The sequence below is a fragment of the Sminthopsis crassicaudata genome, chromosome 3, assembly GCF_048593235.1.
Source record: "Sminthopsis crassicaudata isolate SCR6 chromosome 3, ASM4859323v1, whole genome shotgun sequence".
NCBI lineage: Eukaryota > Metazoa > Chordata > Mammalia > Dasyuromorphia > Dasyuridae > Sminthopsis > Sminthopsis crassicaudata.
The window spans coordinates 247,248,475-247,271,423 of record NC_133619.1 but is presented as its reverse complement, the minus strand read 5'-3'; the positions used below and the strand labels follow the sequence as shown (position 1 = coordinate 247,271,423).

The following is a 22,949-nucleotide window of genomic DNA, read 5'->3' as shown; positions in this document are numbered from 1 at the left end:
AATGAATTCCATTAAAAATAATAATAATTAATAAGTTATACTTAAGACTGTTACCTGAAGAACTATTATCATTGTCAAAAATAAATATACTGCAGCCAGAACTGGAGACAAATAGCTGCCATCCGATTCTGGAACATCAAATAAAGGTTTCTTCCTTTCTCCATACTGCCATACCCATAATCCATGACCTGCAACATGGTAGGAAGAGGAATGTCATTCAACCAACTGAAGCAATATTTTTGTAGAAAATGAAAATGTATTGTTAAGAAAGCCTTAAGCCTACCTAAATTTAAATCATGTCAGAACAACTTGGTTTTGTTATATTACATGTTGGCATTTTGTGCCTGTTTTGTTAGAAGAGGAAGGATAAAAATATATGATTCTCATGGGGAGTTAAAATTAAATTGCTGGAAGCATTAATACCCACCCTCCCCCATCCACCCATTGTTGGTACTTAAATTTCTGAACGGCTAAAGAAAACATGAGTGTCTGCTAACTCACAATGTTAAGTTTCTAGATGGAAGGGACTGTGTCACATTGTTGCATGTCAGCATATTGTAATTTTTGGGTAAATGGATAACCACTGAATAATAGTAACCATAAAAGCTGTTTTGAGACACTTATTCTGCCTCGCCAACTACTACTATTCTCACCTGCTGAGTTTCTCCCAAAATGTTAATGCTGTCCAGAGACAGTGGCTCTAAAGATGTACACAGCAACAGCTATAGCACTGTGTCTCAGGGCAGACATATCTGTTAGACTTCACTGCAAAGTGAAGGGAGATTTCCTTCTACAATGTTGTTCTCCATACCACTAAAGACATTCTGTGATTTCTAGTACTGTAATTACTTAGAATGAATCATCCCTAGTTCTCTAATAGAGAGATTTACATCCAAAGGTAGCAAATATAGTGGGAGTAAGGATGACTCAGACAATCTTAAACATTCTCATCTTTGATTACCAGAAAATAAGTATATTTTCTGGCATAAGAAGAAATTTTGGAAAGACAATGTCAAGTAATGGATAGAATTGAAGCCAGAAAGACTTGGATTTGGAACCTAACTTTGACACACTTTGGCTGTGTAATTACAGGCAAATTGTTTAATCTGTCAATAATCTAGGTAGATACCTAAGTTTATAATTAGCAAAGAGGTGCTAACTTGCAGTAGTAGAGGGGAGTTGGGGGTTTTTGTTTGTTTTTAATCAAAGAGTTTCAAAAATTACCCGCCCAATATCTATCACTATTCTTGAGAGGTTAAAAAAAATTAAGGCTGAAATAGCAACTCACATGAATTTTTAATTAAGTCATAATCTGTCCTCAATACACATTACAAGAAAATAGACCTAGACTTCCAAACTGATTGAAATTTTGGCCAAATCTGTTTGTTAAATATGAAAGATAAGAGTACAAGATTCTAATTTTTAAAAAAGGTAGTCATATTGGTATTTTTGGTCCATTTCAAAGAATTAAAATTTTACTTTTGGACATGGAATTTTCAAAGAATTTTGGCTTAAATTTGTTTTTATAAAGATGACTTACCAACAGCTGAAAACAGACACATGATTGTGAGTATAAGGACACACCAAAGGACATCCATATTCATTTGTCTTTCCAGCTTACTTCGCTTGTAACGTGGACCACTATTGTTTAGTAAAGCTTTAGTTTCATGCCCTGTAATTAAATAGTGAGATTTTGGTAAGGACCTTTTGTAATTACCAAAATTAATATGAATAATTTTGACACAGAACAAAAATTGCCATCTCCTACCTGCATAGATGACTATTCCTGTTACCTCTTCTGTATTTCTAATGGTACATCCACGCAGCAATAGATTTTCTTTATAAAGTGCAGCTTTTTTCCCATTTTCATGTATACTGTCAAAGAACAGTTTGGGGCATGTCAACTCAATTAAAAACCATATCTTCATCTAAGACAATAGACTAAGGAAATTCACTAGTCCAGTGGGGGTACAATAAATCCAAAGTTGAGAGAGTTGGTATATTAAAAACATAACATAATACTTAAAGAAAAATAGAAAGAGCAGATCTGGTACCATAACATTTTGAAAACTTTCCCAAAGGTTGAAATATTCTTTTTTTCTTCCTGTTGAACTCTTACCTACTTCTAAAGCCCAACTCAAATGCCACCAAGAAACCTTTATTGATATCTATTCTCTTTCCCATAGGGAACAGGGATAGAGGTGTAATAAATCATCTCTGTTCCTTGGATCTAACATTGAATTTTGTTTAGCAACTAAAGGTATGTATTACTTAACACAGTGCATTAGACTTATCTTGTGTCTTATCTCTCTGCCAGGCTGTGGATTCCATAAGGCAGGACCATGTCTTATTTAAAAGTTGTATATTTCCTAGAGCCTAATGCAGTGGTCCTCAAACTTTTTAAATAGGGGGCCAGTTCACTGTCCCTCAGACTGTTGGAGGACCAGACTATAGTAAAAACAAAAACTCACACTCTGTCTCCTCCCCTCATCCCATTTGCCATAACCTGGCGGGCTGCATAAACATCCTCAGTGGGCCACATCTGGCCCGTGGGCCGTAGTTTTATGTCAGAAGATATAAGACATCATCAATATTGGCTTGTTGAACTGTGCTGATTGATTAATACCAATCTGGCGAATAAAAATATCCAATTCAATCAAAAAGTATTCTGACCCAGTCAAGGTAACAAGAGTCAATGGGGTGGCTTTAGTTACGTCTTTCTACTAACATGAAAGGTCTGTTATCATTTTTGCCTTTCTAACACAAAATAAAATTAAGATTTTTTTTCTTATTCTAGTCATCTGGAACAAGCATATTTTTGCAAAGTTCATTTCTATGAACTTTGCCTGAGACATGAGCATATCTCAAATAAGTCAGCCCCATCAAGTTTCTTCTGGATTGCTATCACAATTGAGAAAGATTTGTTTAATATCATGTACTCTTCTGTGCAAGGTCTCAAGATAGCTTTCAAGAGAGGGCTCTCCAGTAATGAACTGAACCAGCTACACTCAGCAAAAGAACTCTAGGAAATGAGTATGAACCACTACATAGAATTCCCAATCCCTCTATTTTTGTCCACCTGAATTTTTTATTTCCTTCACAGGTTAATTGTACACTATTTCAAAGTCTGATTCTTCTTGTGCAGCAAAATAACTGTAAGGACATGTATACATATATTGTATTTAACATATACTTTAACATATTTAACATATATTGGTCTACCTGCCATCTGGGGTGAGGGAAAGGAGGGGAAAAATTGGAACAAAAGGTTTTGCAATTGTCAATGCTGAAAAATTACCTATGCATATATCTTGTAAACAAAAAGCTATAATAAAAAAAACTACTTAAATTACAAGTCAAGTTCTTATCCTCTTAAAACACTTATTTATAAATTAAATATATTCTTTATTTTAAAATAAAAGGACTCTCTAGTTACACTAAAACATAGGTATATCAGGAAGCAATGGAAAGAGGGCTTGACTAGCTCTTCTAAAATCAATAGGCCTATGCTACACATTTTTTTTTTCCAGACTGTAGTTTTCTAATGTGTGAAATGGATAAATACTTGCTCTACTTAGGTCAAAAAGTTGTGGGGCAAGTATTCTATAAATCATCAAGCATCTAGCATCATATAAATTAAAGCTGTTATTATTGTATGCAAAATAAATTACACAGATTTAGTCCCAGAAATAAAATTGAGAATAAGGAAATGGACATTGAGACACAGCATGCTAGAGTTCAAATATGACTCTGAGATAACCTAATTACTTAACTCTCATATTGAACAGATAGGGCCAACTGAGGACCATAGAAGGCAAATGACTAACATAAAATAATTAATGAGACATGAGATATGTCTTTCACATTTTAAAAAGAACTTCTAACTAATTTTTCCTTACCTTTTTCCTATTTTAAACTGAAAATTAGTAACTAATCCCCTTGGTTTCTTCTCATCTATCTTATTTTTATTTGATTTATAAAGAGTCAGAATATACTTCTCAGTAAAGGTTATTACAGATTTTCAAAGTAACAACCTCTACTCCCACACTTGTCCTTCATTTTTTCTTTCTCATTTCCATCCTACCTATACACTTCTTACTCCTACCACCAACCCACTATGTCATACACTGGTACACACAGTTATCCACCCACACTAGTACACTATCCTCCCACATCTCAATTAGCCTCCTCTTTTCTCACTTCCATTGTCTGGGTACCAATCATCTTTGTTTCTTTGAAAAATACTGCCTACATCCTTCCTTAGCACAATCCCTTGATCTTCTCTATGAGAGTCACACTTTACTGCATTGCCCACTGATTCCTCCAGCGGGGATAATTTTTTGGGGTTACTGGCTTGAGAAACAAAGAGAAGTAGGTCACCACAACAAGAGTGAGGTAAGAGGAAAATCAAATCACTGGCTAAGGAACAGACATCCCCTATTAATTCTACACTTTCTATGCCTACAATAACTTAGTATTCCTGAACTATCCATTGCCTGAACATGGAGCAAGGGGAAAGATGACTCAGTCAACCTTAACTGCAACTCATGTTTGCAACTACCAGATAATAAAAACACTTTTTGGTGCTGCAGAGGAGTTAAAAAATTAAGTCAAAGCTGAAATATTAATTTACTTTCTACAATACATGAACTTCCAAATTGTGTCACCATTTATTCCAAGCACATTCAATAATTCTTTAAAAATTTACATGGATTTTAAAATTTCTATTATCAACCTCCAACTCACAATCACACAATTCCAGGCAATTTAAGGCAATATTTTCTTCATTAAACATGAGATTAAAAAGATAAAATTGTGTTGCCAATAAAAAAAATGCATAATGAACCCAAACTACAAAAAAGTAGAATATGGAAATCCCAGGAGAAATTATCATAAATACCCTTGTTAAGTCTGTTTTCAGACAATGTTTATTGATCTAAGACTAATCACTCAAACGTAGAAAAATACTACTTCCTGAAAAAGAGACAAGGGAAGCAATAAGAACAAAATATTAAACTCATGAAATCAAAAACCTTTTTTTTCTTTAAGAAATAATAAGAAATGAAAAAGTATCACAAGCAAAATATACTTATAATGCATGGAAAAGGGGGAAAATCCATGTGAAGCATTTTCTAACACATTTATTCAACTATTTACAAATAAAGTTCAAAACAGAATATGACACATTATGGTAGGGATTATGGATTTTATTGAGACTCATTCAAATAACAGGGCAAATGAAAAAAAACCCAATGCCACTGTCACACACATACAACTAGCAGATCAAGGGAATGAATGCCTGAAACATAATGAACCTATTATTTTTGCTGGGCATTTATTCATGCTAACCTTGTGGACAAGATGAAAAATGTGGCTCATTGATAATATAGGTAGGTAGATACATCACTGGCTGAGCACCAAAGAGCCAAAGAAATAGCCATTACAGACACATACAGGTCAATATCAATTCTCAGGGATGTCTCTAGTAGATTGCTCCAAAGACTGACCCTTGGCCCTTGATGTTCATATTGTTATAGATGGTTAATGTAAAGGTCTAGATGGTAGGCAGCACTAGGAAGAGATATCTGGGTGATGAATGACAGAATCTGAATCCAAAATGATATGAGCAGTCCAGACTGAAATGACTAAGACTAGACGGAACTTAATAAGGATAAATGAGAAGTTTTGCTTTTGGGTTAAAAAATTATACAAGTGGAAGGCTACAATTGTCTTAGCTAACCTCAAGTTGATATGAAAAAGACTATATGGAGGTTTTTAGACTATAGTCAAAATGCACATGTCCATTGCAATCCAAAAGGTAAAGTGAAGTGAAACTAGAAGATGAAGGGTTGACAAGCCATGGTCATGAAAGAAATAATAGGATGTTTAGCCAGGAAAATTTGGGGAAAATATTCTTTAATAATAAGAGGAATCAGATGTTTTTTATTTGGCACCTGTGGGGAGGACTAGGAGCAATGCATGAGATTTATAGAAAAGCAGTTCTGTGTAAAGAGTAAAATCCACCAATTAACAACTGCTCCTAAATAAAATGGAATATGATGGGATTTAAGGAGTTGCTCATCACAGAAATTTCTCAGAGGAAGGCTGAATGACAACAAACCAGAGTTGTTAGAAATGGGATTCCTATTCAGGCAGTTTCTCTTAGAAACTTTTCATATCAGAAACTGTGATTCTACAAATATAAACTTCCAGAGAGCTATCCCCTAAACTGCATACTCAGAGTTGTGGAGAAAGGTGGGAGAAGGTAAAATGGAAAGGCAAGGGGACTGGAGATAGGGAGAGGAACTACAGACTAGAAGAAAATAAAAATGAGGTGCTTTTTCATAAAGATCTTTACTATTTTTCTGGTACATTGGCAAAAGGAAAGTGTCAGTAAATGGTAATGCCCCCAATCTACTTAGAGATAAAACTTAGGAAAGATGGCCCAAAAAAGCATACTATTTGCTTCTCTCTGATTATAAATGGGGGTGCAGAAGAATAGCAAGATTAGCTGAATGTTAGGTTAGAAACAATTCCAGATATCTTTAATATAAAATGAAAGACACCAAGGCCCTTATCTCATTAATTTTAAGACTATAAGACTCATTTCAAATTAAGCTGGTGTCTTTTAAATTCAGGAATAACCAAAAATAAAATTTAGTGATAGAGCGGTCTAGTACCAAGATCTATCAGTAGCTTTTAAGGCTTGTATACTCTGCTCATTGGAAAATTGGCCTGGTTCAGCTAATAAAAGTCATAGCCCATCTGTTCTTCCTCAGAAATTGTTATGTCTTCTTTTCATATTTGCAGCTGATAACCTAACTTGTGCATGTTATACTTCATTTGTTTCAGGTCCAAAATGTGAGGATTTGCAGCAGTAAATATGCACCATTGCTGACAAATGACTACAAAGTCGAGTTCAATTCGAACTGTTTAAAGACATACGCAATACTTCTGTCAAATGTTCCCACTGTGCTTATATCTTATGGAGAACCACCATTCGGTCACCAAAGATCCAGGAACCAAAGCGTTGCTGAGAGGGCATGCTGAGAGAACAAAGCCCATTAAACAAGTAAACTAAATTCTCATGGAAGCCATTTGAAAAGTATTAAGCCTTATTTCCCATGCACCAAAAAAAATAAATAAAACAAAAAACAAAAAACAAAAACAAACTCCATGCATTTCATTGTGGTATAGAGATAACTGTGGATTTCCAAAGACTATGAAACCCTGGAATGTTCAACATGCTGAAAAGGCTTTATGGTCCCAACAACAACAAAAAATTATCTTTTTTCCAAGGAACAGTCCAAAATACAGAAAGAGCCATCATAACAATTGGGATAATTTGACTATGGCAAAGCATGAAACTAAGAAACATACAAAATGATCATCCTGTGCTGCCTCTTTCTGCTTCTGAAATGACTAATAAAGTAACAAAAAAATAGACAGGGGAGGTTAAAGACCACATGGTTTGGGAATTGTCTATAAACATGAAGTTAGCTATTGGTACTTTAAAATGTAAGCTTACTGTCCAGCAATCAATAATGAATATGCTTTTAAATACTATGAGCCAGAAGCCTAATCCTCATTATAAGAACCAAGGACTGGGCATTTTCATGTTTTCCTTAATAATTATCTACTACATCAAATACAGAAAATGGAAAGTATCATATTCTGCGTGGTTTTTAGACATCAATTTAAATTATATTTTCTTTCTCCTAACTTACCCCTTTTCATTGTAGAAGTTTCTCTGCTTGGCTCAAACTTTTAGAGTCTTGTCTTGCCACTTGCCTCATGAACTGATATTTGCCCACAAAGCTTAAGGTTTTATAATTAAGGACTGAGGGCAGAGTCATAGCAGACTACCCTGAATGCCTTATTTTACTTTTTCTTCTCTGTCGTTCAGTATTCTTGAAAAGCTTCTGATGCCTCCCCTTTGTGGCCATGTTTGTATTACTTCTGCCTCCAAATAAGCTTTTAGTTATTTTTATTATGCCTTAGTTTCTGAATTCTGCCAACTTTGAGAAGATTTTAGAGTGAGAGATCCATATCTATTGAGCTTTGGGTACATAGCCAAGATGGCAGAGAAAAGCCAGAAAGTTGTCTGAGCTCTTCCCAGTTTCCCTCAAAAAAAAAAAAAAAAAAAAAAAAAAAAAAAAGTTAAAACAAGTGTCTAAACGAATTCTGGAGTGATAGCATCTACAAAAAGACTGAGTAAAACAAGGGGAAAGAAAGGAAAGAGAGGGATACTGAAAGAAGGGAGAGCAGATTGAAGGAGGGAGTGGTCAGAAACAAAACATTGGTAAGGATGAACAGCGTGAAAGGAGAGATAAAAGCATAAATGGAGAAAAAATAGGATGGTGGGAAATGGAAATCCATAGTTAGTAATTATAACTGTGACTGGGATGAATTCTTGCATAAAACAGAGACAGATAGCAGAGTGTATTAAAAGTTAGAACCCTACATACAATATGTTGTTTACAAAAAACACATTTGAAGCAGAAAGATACACACAGAGTAAAGGTAAAAAGCTGGAGCAGAAGTATTTTGCTTCAGCTGAAGTAAAAAACAAACAAACAAACAAACAAAACAACAACAAAAGCCAGGAGTAGCAATACAGATCTCAGACAAAGCAAAAGCATAAAGAGATCTAATTAAAAGAGATAATGAAAGAAACTTCATCTTGCTAAAAGGCATCAATAATAATGATTATTATAATCAATATTAAACATAAATGCATCAAGTGGTATAGCATCCAAATTCTTAGAGAAATTAAGTGAGTTATAGGAAGAAAAAGATGCCAAAACCCCACTAGTGGGGAACTTCAACATTCTCCTTTCAGAGTAAGATAAATTTAAACAAGAAAGAAGTTAAAGAAGTGAAAAGAATTTTAGAAAGTTAGCTATGATAGACCTCTGGAAAAAACTGAATACAGAAAGAAAGAAATACATTTTTTCTATGCAAAACATTAGCACCTACACAAAAACTGACCATGTATTAAGGCAAAAAAAATCTCACACTGAAATGCAGAAATTCAGATATATTAACTGCTAATTGACTATATGAATAACCAAACTAACAAAAATCATATGATTATCTCAATAGATGCAGAAAAAGAATTTTATGAAATCCAACACACATTCCTATTAAAAATGCTAGCAAGTATAGGAATAAATGGACTTTTCCTTAAAATGATCAGTAGCATTTATTTAAAATTATCAGCAAGCATCATATGTAATGGGGACAAACTATAACCATCTCCAATAAAATCAGGGATGAAACAAGGCTGTCCACTATCATCATTACTATTCAACATTGTATTAGAAATGCTGGCTTTGCCAATAAGAGAAGAAAAAGAGATTAAAGGAATTAGAGTACGTAATGTGAAAATCAAATTTTCATTCTTCACAGAGGGTATGATGATGGTATTCTTAGAGAACCCTAGAAAATCAACTAAAAACTACTAGAAAAAATTTACAACTTTAGCAAAGCTGTAGAATAAACAATAAATCCATATAAATCATTAGTATTTTTATGTATTACCAAAAAGTCCAGAAATAAGAGAAAAGAAATTCCATTCAAAATAACTGTCCAAAGTATAAAATACCTGGGAATCTATCTGCCAAAGGAAAGTCAGGAACTATATGAACACAACTTCTCACACAAATAAAGACATATCTAATCAGTTGGGAAAATATCAAGTGTTCATGGATAGGTTGAGCAAATTTAATAAAAATGACAGTACTACCTAAATTAATCTACTTATTTAGTGCCATACCAAAAAAAAAAAAAAAAAAAAAAAAAAAAAAAAAAAAAAAAAAAAAAAACTCCCAAGAAATTATTTTACAGATCTAGAAAAATAATAACAAAGTTCATCTGGAGTTTAAAAAAGGTCAAGAATTTCAAGGGAATTAATGAAAAAAAAAATCAAATGAAGGTGGCCTAGCTGTACCAGATCTAAAATTATATTATAAAGCAGTGGTCATTAAAACCACTTGGTACTGGCTAAGACAGAGTAGTTGATCAGTGGAAAAGGTTAGGTTCCCAGGACAAAATAGTCAATGGCAATAGCAATCTAGTGTTTGACAAACCCAAAGACCTCAGCTTTTGGTATAAGAAGTCACTATTTGACAAAAACTGCTGGGAAAATTGGAAATTAGTATGGCAAAAATTAGGCACTGACCCACACCTAACACTATATAGCAAGATAAGATCGTTCAGCTAGGTGGTACAGTGGATAGAGCACCAGTCCTTAAGTCAAAAAGACTTGAGTTCTAATCTGGCCTCAAACACTTAATACTTTCTAGCTGTGTGACCTTGGGCAAGTCACTTAACCTCAATTGCTAAGGGGGAAAAAAACACTTCATGATTTAGACACAGAGTGATATATTTAGACATAAAGCTTGATATAATAAGCAAATTAGAAGAACATAGGATAGTTTACCTCTCAGATCTGTGGAGAAGGAAGGAACTTGTGACCAAAGAAAAACTGGAACTCATTATTGATAGATAATAATCGATAAAGAGATAATTTTGATTATATTAAATTAAAAAGTTTTTGTACAAACAAAACTAATGCAGTCAAGATTAAAAGGGAAGCAATAAATTGGGAAAATATTTTTGCATTTAAGGGTTCTGATAAAGGCCTCAATTCTTTTTTTATTTTTTAAATTTATTTTTTATTATAGCTTTTTATTTACAAAACATATGCATTTTATTAAAAAATGTATACAAAATTTTATTTATAAAATTAAAGAAGAGATTAATAAGACTGGAAGTAAGAAAACTATCAAACTAATATATAAAATTAAAATTTAGTTTTATGAAAAACAATACAATAAAAGACAAAACTTTGGTTAATTTGATTAAATTAGTAAAGTAGTATCAAAAATGAAAAGGGTAAATCCACCTCCAATGAAGAGAAAATTAAAGAAATAATTGGGAACTATTTTGCTCAATTGTGTGTCAATACATTTGGCAATCTAAGTAAAATGGATGAATATTTACAAAAATAAAAATTGACCCTTGCAAAACCTTCTGTTCCAAATTTTCTCCTCCTTCTCCCACCCCTCCCCTAGATGGCATTAAATATGTTAAATTATATGTTAAATCCAATATATATATATATACACATTTATACAATTATCTTGCTGCAAAAGAAAAAATGGATTTGAAAAGAAAAAAAAAAACCTGAGAAGGAAAACAAAAATGCAAACAAACAATAACAGAAAGAATGAAAAATGTTATGTTGTGGTCCACACTCAGTTCCCATAGTCCTCTCTCTCTGGGACTTGACTTCTTATAAATTTGAGTCAATTTTCTATATATTTTAGAAATGAGGCCTTTTCTCATTTCCTTATTTCCAAAATATATAGAGAATTGACTCAAACTTATAAGAAATCAAACCATTCTCCAACTGATAAATGGTCAAAGAATATGAAGAGACAATTTTCAGATGAAGAAATTGAAACCATTTCTAGTCATGTGACAAGGTGTTCCAAATCACTTTTGATGAGAGAAATGAGAGATAACTCTGAGATACAACTACATATCTTTCAGATTGGCTAAAATGACAGGAAAAGATAACGACAAATGTTGGAGAGGATGTGGGAAAACTGGGACACTGATATACTGTTGGTGGAACTGTGAATGGATCCAGCCACTCTGGAGAGCAATTTGGAACTATGCTCAATAGGCTATCAAACTGTGCATACCCTTTGATCCAATAGTGTTTTTACTGGGCTTATATCCAAAGACATCTTAAAGGAGGAAAAGGGTCCCACATGTGCAAAACTGTTTGTGGCAGCCCTTTTTGTAGTGGGAGAAACTGTAAACTGAGTGGATGCTCATCAGTTGGAGAATGGTTGAATAAGTTATGCCTATGAATGTTATGGAATACTATTGTTCTATAAGGAAGGATCAGCAGGATGATTTCACAGAGGCCTGGAAAAAATTACATGAAATGATGCTGAGAAAAATGAGCAGAACCAGGATTTCATTGTACAAGGAAACAGCAAGATTATATGAGGACCAATTCAGATGGATGTGGCTCTTCTCAACAACAAGATAATTCAGGACAGTTCCAATGATCATGTGATGATAAGAGCTATCTATATCCAGGGAGAGGGCTGTGGAAACTGAGTGTGGATCACAACATTTTTACTTCTTTTATTATTTGCTTGAATTTTATTTTCTTTCTGATTTTTTCTTTTGTGATCTGAGTCTTCTTGTGCATCAAGATAATTGTGTAAATACACATGCTATATTAGATTACTACTGGATATATATATATATCTGATAGTAATATATATTTACCATATATATGTAGGTTACTTGCCATGGGGAGGGGGAGAAGAGGGAAATTGGAGCATAAAGTTTTGCAAGGGTCAATGGTGATAATATATCCTTGCATATATTTTGAAAATAAAATCTTTAATAAAAACATAAATAATTATTCTAAGGTTAAAAAAAGAAACATTAAATGCTTCCTTTGCAGATCATACTCAATAAAAATTACATGTAATAAAGGGCAATGGAAAGATAGATTAAAAAATTCATTTGAGACTAAAAAATCTATTCTAAAAAATGAATGGGTCAAATAACAAGCCATAGAAATAATCAACAAAATTTTCAAAAAGGATGACAACAATGAGACAACATACACAAAATTTGTGGGACACAGACAAAGCAGTACTCTTGGAGAAATTTTATATCTCAAAATGTTCACATGAATAAAACTAGAGAAAGAACAGGTCAGTGAATTGGGCATGCCACTAAAAAAGCTAGAAAATGAACAGATTAAAGATCCACAATTAAATACCAAATGAAAAATTCTGAAAATTAAAGAAGAGATTAATAAGACTGAAAGTAAGAAAACTATCCAACCAATATATAAAATTAAAATTTAGTTTTATGAAAAACAACAACACAATGAAATAGACAAAAATTTGGTTAATTTGATTAAAAAAAGAAAGAAGAAAACCAAATAAGTAGTATCAAAAATGAAAAGGGTAAAATCCACCACCAATGAAGAGAAAATTAAAGCAATAATTGGGAACTATTTTGCTCAATTGTGTGTCAATACATTTGGCAATCTAAGCAAAATGGATGAATATTTACAAAAATAAAAATTGCCTACTTTAGCAGAAAAAGAAATAAACTACTGAAATCCCATGTTAGAAAAGAAATTGAAGAAGCTATCAGTGAACCCCCTAAGAAAAAATTCCAAGGGCCATATGGATTCACAAATGACTTTTACCTAATATTTAAAGAACAATTAATTTTAATACCATATAAACTATTTGGGAAAAAATAGGAAAGAAGGAGTTTTACCAAATTCCTTTTATAACAGCAATATGCTACTGATACCTAAAGCAGGAAGAGCCAAAACAGAGATAGAAAATTACTGACCAAGTTCCCTAATGAATATTTATGTAAAAATATTAAATAAAGCATTAACAAAGAGATTATAGCAATTTATCATGAAGAAAACCCAATATGACCAGGTAGGATTTAGTCAGGAATGCAGGGCTGGTTCAATATTAGGAAAACTATGAGCATTACTGACCATATCAATAATAAAACCAACAAAATCATATGATTATCTCCATAGTTGCAGAAAAAGCTTTTGACAAAACAAAGAGATATGAATAAATGAAGTTTTCCTTAAAATGATATGTAGTATCTATCTAAAGCTTTCAGCAAGCATTATATGTAATGGGGATAAGCTGTCCCAATATCAAAGATGAAACAAGAATGCCTGTTATCACCACTATCATTCAATATTGTACTAGAAACACTAGCTTTAGCAATAAAAGAAAAACAAACTGAAGGAGTTAGAATAAGCAATGAAGAAACAAAACTATCACCCTTTGTAGATGATATGATGATATATTTAGAGAATCCTATAGAATCAACTAAAAAGCTACTAGAAACAATTAACAATGTTGCAGATATAAAATAAACTCACATAAATCACTGGCATTTCTATACACCACCAAAACCCAACATTTAGAGACAGAAAGAAATCCCATTTAAAATAACTATAGATAGGAGCAGCTAGGTGCCACAGTGGATAAAGCACTAGCTCTGAAGTCAGGAGCCAACTGAGTTCAAATCTGGCTTCAGACACTTAATGCTTCCCAGCTGCATGACCTTAAGTAAGTCACTTAATCCCAATTGCCTCAGCAAAAATAAATAAACAAACAAGTAAATAGAATAAAATAACTTTAGATAATATAAAATATTTGGGAATCTACCTTCTAAAACAAACCAAAGAAGTATATGAAAACAATTGCAAAACACTTTTCACACATAAAATCAGATCTAAAGAACTGGAGTGATATCAATTGCTCATGGGTGGGCCTAACTAATATAAAAAAGCAACAATTCGACCTAAATTATTTTTACATATTCAGTGCCATATTAATCAAATTATGAAACAATTGTTTTATAGAGCTAGAAAAAATATTCACCTGGAAGAATAAAAAGTTAATAATATCAAGGGAATTAATAAAGAAAATGCAAAAGAATGTACACTTGCCACAAAAATAAAGTCAGATTTAAATAATTGGAAAGACATTGAGTGCTCTTGGATAGGCCGAGTGAATATAATCAAAATGACAATACTCCCTAAACTAATCTATTTATTTAGTCCTATACCAATCAGACTCCCAAGAAACTATTTCAATGACCTAGAAAAAATAACAACAAAATTCATATGCAAGAACAAAAGGTTGAGAATTTCAAGGGAAGTAATGAAAAAAAAATCAAATGAAGGTGGCCTAGTGGTACCTGATCTAGAACTATATTATAAAGCAGCAGTCACCAAAACCATTTGGCTAAGAAATAGACTAATTGATCAGTGGAATAGGTTAGGTTCACAGAGCAAGATAGTGAATAAAAATAGCAATCTTGTGTTTGACAAACCCAAATATCCCAACTTTTGGGATAAGAATTCATTATTTGACAAAAACTGCTGGGAAAACTGGAAATCAGTATGGCAGAAACTAGGCATGGACCCACATTTAACACCCATATTAAGATAAGATCAAAATGGGTCCATGATTTAGGCATAAAGAATGAGATCATAAATAAATTAGAGGAACATAGAGGAACATAGGATAGTTTACCTCTCAGACTTGTGGAGGAGGAAGGAATTTGTGACCAAAGGAGAACTAGAGATCATTATTGATCACAAAATAGAAAATTTTGATTACATCAAATTAAAAAGCTTTTGTACAAAAAAAACTGATGCAAATAAGATTAGAAGGGAAGTAACAAATTGGGAAAACATTTTTATAGTTAAAGGTTCTGATAAAAGCCTCATCTCCAAAATATACAGAGAATTGACTCTATAAGAAATCAAACCATTCTCCAATTGATAAATGGTCAAAGGATATGAACAGCAATTTTCAGATGATGAAATTAAAACTATTTCCACTCATATGAAAGAGTATTCACTGTTGATCAGAGAAATGCAAATCAAGACAACTCTGAGATATCATTACACACCTGTCAGATTGGCTAAGATGACAGGAACAGGAGGGGCTGTGGGAAAACTTGGACACTGATGCATTGTTGGTGGAGTTGTGAAAGAATCCTACCATTCTGGAGAGCAATCTGGAATGATGCCCAAAAAGTTATCAAAATGTGCATACCCTTTGATCCAGCAGTGCTATTACTGGGCTTATATCCCAAGGAAATACTAAAGAAGGGAAAGGGACCTGTAAGTGCCAAAATGTTTGTGGCAGCCCTTTTCATAGTGGCTAGAAACTGGAAAATGAATGGATGTCCATCAATTGGAGAATGGTTAGGTAAATTATGGTATATGAATATTATGGAATATTATTGTTCTGTAAGAAATGTTCAACAGGATGAATACAGAGAGGCTTGGAGAGACTTACATGAGCTGACGCTGAGTGAAATGAGCAGAACTAGGAGATCATTATACACTTCAACAATGATACTGTATGAGGATGTATTCTGATGGAAGTGGTTATCTTCAACACAGAGAAGAACTAATCCAATTCCAATTGATCAATGATGGACAGAATCAGCTACATCCAGAAAAGGAACATTGGGAAATGAGTATAAACTATGAGCATTTGTTTGTTTGTTTTTTCTTCCCAGATTTTTACCTTCCGAATATAATTCTTCCTTTGCAACAACAACAACAAAATTCAGTTCTGCACATATATATTGTACCTAGGATATGCTATAAGATATTTAACATGTATGGGAATGCCTGCCATCTAGGGGAGGGGGTGGAGGGAAGAAGGGGAAAAATTCGGAACAGAAGGGAGTACAAGGGATAATGTTGTTAAAAAAATTACCTATGCATATGTACTGTCAAAAAATGTTATAATTATAAAAATTAGTAAAAAAAATAAATTTTATTAAAAAAAAAAGAATGTAGACTAGCCAGACCAGATCTAAAACTGTATCATAAAGCAGCAATCATCAAAACTAATTGATAAGAAATAGAGGAATAGGTTAGATACACAATACTAGTCTAGTTAATAACTAGAGTCTAATAAGCTCAAAGACTCCAGGTTTAGGGATAAGAACTCACTATCTGACAAAAACTCTGGGAAGAATTCGAAAATAGTAAGGCAAAAGTTAGACATAGACCAGCATCTCACCCTGGAGAGGAAGAAATAGTTTACCTGTCAAGATCTATGGAAAAGGGAAGAATTTTTGACCAAATAAGAGATGGAAAAGATTATGAAATGCAAAATGAATAACTTTGATTACATTAAATTAAAAAGGTTTTACACAAATTTACAAAATTAATGCAACCAAGATTAGAAGGGAAGCAAAAAATCTAAAAAACAATCTTTATAGGCAGTAATTCTAATACAGGTCTCATTTCTCAAATATATAGAGAACTGAGTTAAATTTAAAAGAATCTAAGGCATTCCCCAATTGATAAATGGTCAAAGGATATGAACAGGTAGTTTTCAGATGAAGAAATTAAAGTTATCTGTAGTTAAATGAAAAAAATGCTATAAATCATTACTGATCAGAGAATTGCAAATAAAAACAACTCTAAGGTACCATTTCACACCTATCAGATTGGGAAATATGACAGAAAAGAAAAATAATAAATGTTGTTGAATAAGATGTGGGAAAATTAGAACACTAATGCATTATTGGGGTTTTGAATTGATCCAACTATTCTAGAAAGCAATCTGGAATTATGCTCAAAGGGCAAACTGCACATTCTTTGATTCAGCAACATCACATGTACAAAAATATAACCTCTTTTTTTGTGTAAGCTAAGAATTGGAAACTGAGCAGATATCTGTTAATTAGGTAATGGCTGAACAAGTTGTGGTATGTGAATATAATGGAATATTATTGTGCCATAGGAAATGATGAGCACATGGATTTCAGAAAAGCTGGGAAAAACAGATGAACTGATGCTGAGTGAAGTGAGCAGACCAAGAACATCATACACAAACAGCAAGACTGTGAGATAATCACCTATGATAAACTTAGTCTTGACAATACAATGATTCAAGATATTTCAAAAGACTTATGATAGAAAATGCTATCCAGAAAAAGAATACGGAATCTGACTGCATATCTAAATATACTATTTTTACTTTGTTTTATTTTTTTCTTTTTCATCACTTTTCCTTTTCGTTCTATTCTTTTTAACATGACTAATGTGGAAATCTGTTTAATACCATTATATATGCATCAAGTATATCAGATTGCTTGTTGTCTTGGGGAGAGAGGGAGGAAAGAAGGGAATGAGGGAGAAAAATTTGGAACTCAGAAATCTAATAAAAATTGAAGCTGAAAACTATTTATACAGGTAATTAGACAAAAGCAAAATACTATTAAGCAGGAGGAAAAACCCATAAATGTAGCTAATTACATATCACTAGGAGAACTGAATCATTGATGTTCTCACTATACATGAAGCCAAAAGACAAGGAAACTGCTGCTAAAAGGAAGACTGTCTCATGGAAAGGGAAATAAAGGAATTGGCAGAGTTACTTTTATCATGTGTCCAAAGAAAACAAGGCACATAATTTTAGGGAATACTTGATCATTTTATGTAACAGTACTCAGCATTTACAAAAAAAAAAATTACTACCATGAAGATAATTATAGCTTCTTTACCACATCTATTGCAAAGGATAGAAAAATAAGAGAAATATTATGAAGAATTCAAAGAGTCTCAAATTGAACCAATACATATTTTGAATACTTGGTCATTTCAGGGTAAAAAGCAAACATTATTTAAGTATAAAGGATGATAGTTTAAAGCCCTTTAGACCTAAAAGAAGCCACAAGCTCATTATAGTATGAAAGTTTCTTTGAAAAGGAAGTTGAGAGGACATGGACATGCTGAAAATCAAATAACATGTCCACCAACCCTCCCCCAATACACACAAATGAAATCAATTGTATTTTAGTAGATAGCAAACATGTGGTTGCTGATGCTTGTGTCATTTTCAAATCAGTTAGATATACTCAATCATACTGATCACCTTTCTCCAATTGGGAGAAAGAATTTTAAAATGAGAAGGAAAAAATACGGCAACATATTTTGTTGAAAGCAATGGTAATGTGACCTATAAAAGAAACTAGTGATACTGGGGCACCTAAGTGGCGAAATGAACAAAGCAGCAGCCCTGGAATCAGGACGACCTAAGTTGATATCTGACCTTAGACACTTAGCATGTCCTAGCTGTGTATCTCTGGGCAAGTCTCTAAACTCCAATTGCCTTAGTAAAAATAAATAAATAAGTAAGCTAGTGATACGGGGGGGGGGGGGGGGGAATGGAAGTAGATAAAAGAATAGACATCAAGATAGAATATCACCATTTCTTATAGATCATAGATTCAGTCTATCAGTACATAGATATTTTTGACAAACACCATAGGAAGTGCAAAATGAATAAGGTCCAGAAAAGGAGGCAGAGAGAGAGAGATGGATGGCCTTTGAGAACTTGTAGGGTAATTTTAAAGATTGCATGTTTCTTCTAAAAAGAAGGACCCCTTTTATTATTTTTTAAACTATCAATAGTAGCCAGGTCATACTATATTATTGGGAGCCATGGAATATAATGAGAGTATAAGTTGAAAATAAACAAAAGGAGAATTTTGAGTGTAAATAGGTTGTGATATATTACTAAGAAGGAGTTCCACAGGTATAGTGCAAAGGACACCAACAATATAAGAATGAAAATTGATTGAAACATTGATGTAATGAATAAGGAATAATCAATGGACAATTTGTGTCCTTCAATGGCGTTCACCTAAATGGCTCTGAGGATGTTGGGTAGACTCTCTGGAAGGGACTGATGGGACTTGGATAAGAATTAACATAGGGGTTATGACCAGCACTCTTGGAAGAAGTGACAAAATTATAGCTCCAATGAAGTATCAGAGCTCTACAAAATAGCAAGACGGTGTCAATATTTTTGCTTTTTTAATGGCTAGCACATGAAGAATAAGTATGATGTATTAAACATGTTAACATGGAAGGGAAAGCCTTTATTACAATGTCAATTTACAATTTTGTTGATTTAGTATAAGATCAGTACTTCTGTTAGACTGAATTTTTATTTATTTGTGTCTCCCTCTTCATGACCCTATTCAGGCTTATCTTGGCAAAGATACAGGAATGGTTTACCATTTCCCTCTTCAGCTCATTAAAGATGAGAAAACTGAGGCAAACAGAATGAAGAGACTTGACCAGGATCATTCAGCTAATACATTTCTGAGACCTGGTTTGAACTTAGAAAAATGAGTCTGACTTCAGTGCCACATTTTGGCTATCAATTGTGCTACTTAGCTGACCTAAAAATTTGAGGACTCATAGAGTGGTGGTGATGGTAGTATATGTGGATGTAAGACAATATATATGAGGGTCCCACTGTCCAATCATCTCTCAGTTCATGTAAATCATGGGCTGTCACCACTGTGATAGTTATCAAGAAAATTGCAGGATTATTATTCAATTTCCTAGGCTACAGTCCTCACTATTTGCTTCTTTAGCATACAAAGGGTACTATATTGGTCTTATTGTGTTTTATGACACATAAGAGAATCACAGGACAACTAGGTGGTATGGTAGGTATAAAGCTGGCCCTGGAGTCAGGAAGACTCATTCCTCTGAGTTCAAATCTGACCTCAGAAACTTACTGGCTATGTGACCGTGAGCAAATCTTCAGGCTTCAGTTTCTACACCTATAAAATGATCTGGAGAAGGAAATGCAAAACCACTCCAGTTCTTTGCTAATGAAACCCCCAAAAGGGTCAGTCATATAAAACAACAAAAATAACCACAGAATCATAGCATTCAGGGGAAAAATTTTTTTGGGAAAAAAGACATTTGAAGGAAGAGACATTAGGCATATTGTTCTCTCTAAAAAGAAATATTTTAATTAAGAAAAAGTTACAAGTTAAGCTAAGCAGAAGGTTCTGAAAGAGTATAGAAAAAGACTTTCTGTTAACCTATTAACTACTCATGAATTTAAACTAATCACCTTTAATCCATTCCATAGGACAGAGAGGAGATGTGAAAATTGACTTGCAGCTTGAAAAATCAATTTGTGACATGGAGCCAGTTAAGCACAATTAACTAATGGTAACTTAAAATGTTTTAATGTACAGCTAAGAACTCCATCTCTATAATTTTTATTTCATTTATTTTTCCCCAGATGGACATGGTTAAAAAAATTGAGGGTAAGTACATTTGTATATGTGGAATTATGCTTATGCTTAGAGTGGAGAGGAATGAAAAAGAGTTAACTCATTTTTGCAATTGCCAACTTTGAAAATATCATTTCAATAGGACATATAATGTTTAAAATACCTTCAAAATTTTAATAAAATTAAACAATGTATTTTTACTGATGCCATTGATGTCAATGTAATTATACCTTAATATTGTTTTAAGAGTACACTGACTTTTCCAATCACATTTTAATACATATTTTATATTTTGTACTTAGTTTAGCAAGATATATAAATAAAACTCTTTTAAGTGTGCATAGACACTTATAAAACTTATTATACTAAAAAATTGTATATATGGTTTTATGATGAAGTTTATTGAGATCAAAGTAGTGATGCCTTTACTAATAGAGTCTCAGTAATTTAAGCAATGTAAATTACAGGTCCTCACTGAAAAGACAATGCAACAAGAAAAGAAAACAAAGACCTATGGTTAGACTTAGCTGTGTGTTGGATGGTCTTGCTATTTAGTCGTTTCAAGTATGCCTTGTCTTTGTGACCCTATTTGGGGTTTTCTTGGCAAAGATGCTGCAGTGGTTTGATATTTCCTTTTCTAGCTCATCTTATAAAAGACAAAATTGAGGCAAACAGGGTGAAGTGATTTGCCCAAGATCATTCAGCTAGTTTCTGACGCTGGATTTGAACTCAGGAAGATGAGTTTTCCTGATTCCAACCCCAACATAGTGCCATATAGCTCCCTGATGGATAACCTTACTGTTTAAGATAATCTTATATAAGTTACAGATAACCTAAAACTGGTTAAGATAGAGTAATGAAAATATAAGTGATTTTGGATATACTAATGTTTGTATTAAAATGACATGGGTATTAGGGGTCTTGATGCTACTCTAAGAAATGTTGTATTTTTATAGGAAAGGCAGAGCCCTACAGAGGTAGCTCAGTTTCTCTATCTGCAAAATGAGAACTCTAGATGAGACAATTATAGTCCTATCTTGTTCTCAGATTGTCTCTGTGTTTGTGTATAACCTTGAAAGAGTGAAACTGTAAAATTTGAAGTGGGAGGTATGGTACAATTGTATCATATTCAAGTTGAAACCAGAACCACAAAACCATACACAAAGATCCTTTTAAGTTGTATGTTTAGAAGACCACATATCAACACTGTTTATGGTCTATTCCCTTTCAATTTATTTTGTTAAACAGTTACTTTACTATTGGCAACTACTATAATTCTCAATTCTTCAAATACCTCATTTTAAATATGTTTCAAAGTTGTAGTGGGCCATGGTTGAAACCTTTGGGTAGTGGATAAAGTGCTGGGCTTAGAGTGCAAAAGGCCTCAGTTCAAATCTTGTTTCAGACCATTTCTAGTTGTGAAAATAACAGGGCAAGTTACTTAACCTATATCAAAATTATTTTTCTTAGTGGTAAAATGGAAATCGATAATAATAGCACCTATATCCCAGGATTGTTATAGGGATTAAATAAGACAATCTATATGTGTAAAGTCTTCAAAAGCAAACATTTTTAGAGAAAATGTATTCAGATAGTATGTGGGGGCTGGAGAAGAAAGAAAGGCAAAGGAATTCTGGCAAGGAGAACAGAAAGGATTCTACTGAACATCATTCTTGAGCTCTATGCTGTTTGAGAAAGTCTAGCTAATTGAAGTTTCTTTTTAAGTTAAAATTTTTTTCCCAAATAAGAAAAATAAATTTTCTCTCCCTAGAGGGTGTGGAACTCCTTGTAAAAAATATTTTTACTGAATTAAAACAAATCCTACATAAGACATGTTCAAGAAGTTTACATGTCATTCTGAACTCAGGAAAAAGAGCTGGGATTTGGGTGGTGTTGAAGAGGGTAGTTTCACCAACCACTTTATTTATCTAATTCGAGTCTCACAACAACCTTGTGAGTTATATACTATAGTGAGTAACAGTTTTATTTTATAAAGGAGGAAAGTGAATCTTTGAGAGATTAAATAAGTTGTAGATGGTCACTTGGCTGGTAATTATCAGTTATAGGATTAGATCCCTGTCTATCCTGAGTCTAGATCTATTTCTCTAAAATCATGAAAATTTATAAATCCTTATTACTTGCAAAACTTCCAAAGATGCCAAATTTGGGAGATGAACTGGACTTTACTGAAAACTGAAGCCAAGATATTTTATTACATTTAGCTAAACTCAGACCAAAATCTTCCATGGTAGATATGGAAATCAGTATCCATG

At 33.1% G+C, this 22,949-nt stretch overlaps 1 protein-coding gene across 1 annotated transcript in view; it reads right to left on the bottom strand.

Annotated features, from left to right (window-relative positions):
* Window positions 1-22,949, bottom strand: part of ATP10A (ATPase phospholipid transporting 10A (putative)) — a 254,377-nt gene that overhangs the window by 53,162 nt on the left and 178,266 nt on the right. The window contains exons 4-6 of the mRNA XM_074300324.1: window positions 1,769-1,875; window positions 1,541-1,672; window positions 55-188 (exon numbers count right to left, since the gene is read on the bottom strand). Coding sequence (XP_074156425.1) covers window positions 55-188; window positions 1,541-1,672; window positions 1,769-1,875 — 373 coding nt within the window. The remainder of the gene's footprint in view (window positions 1-54; window positions 189-1,540; window positions 1,673-1,768; window positions 1,876-22,949) is intronic.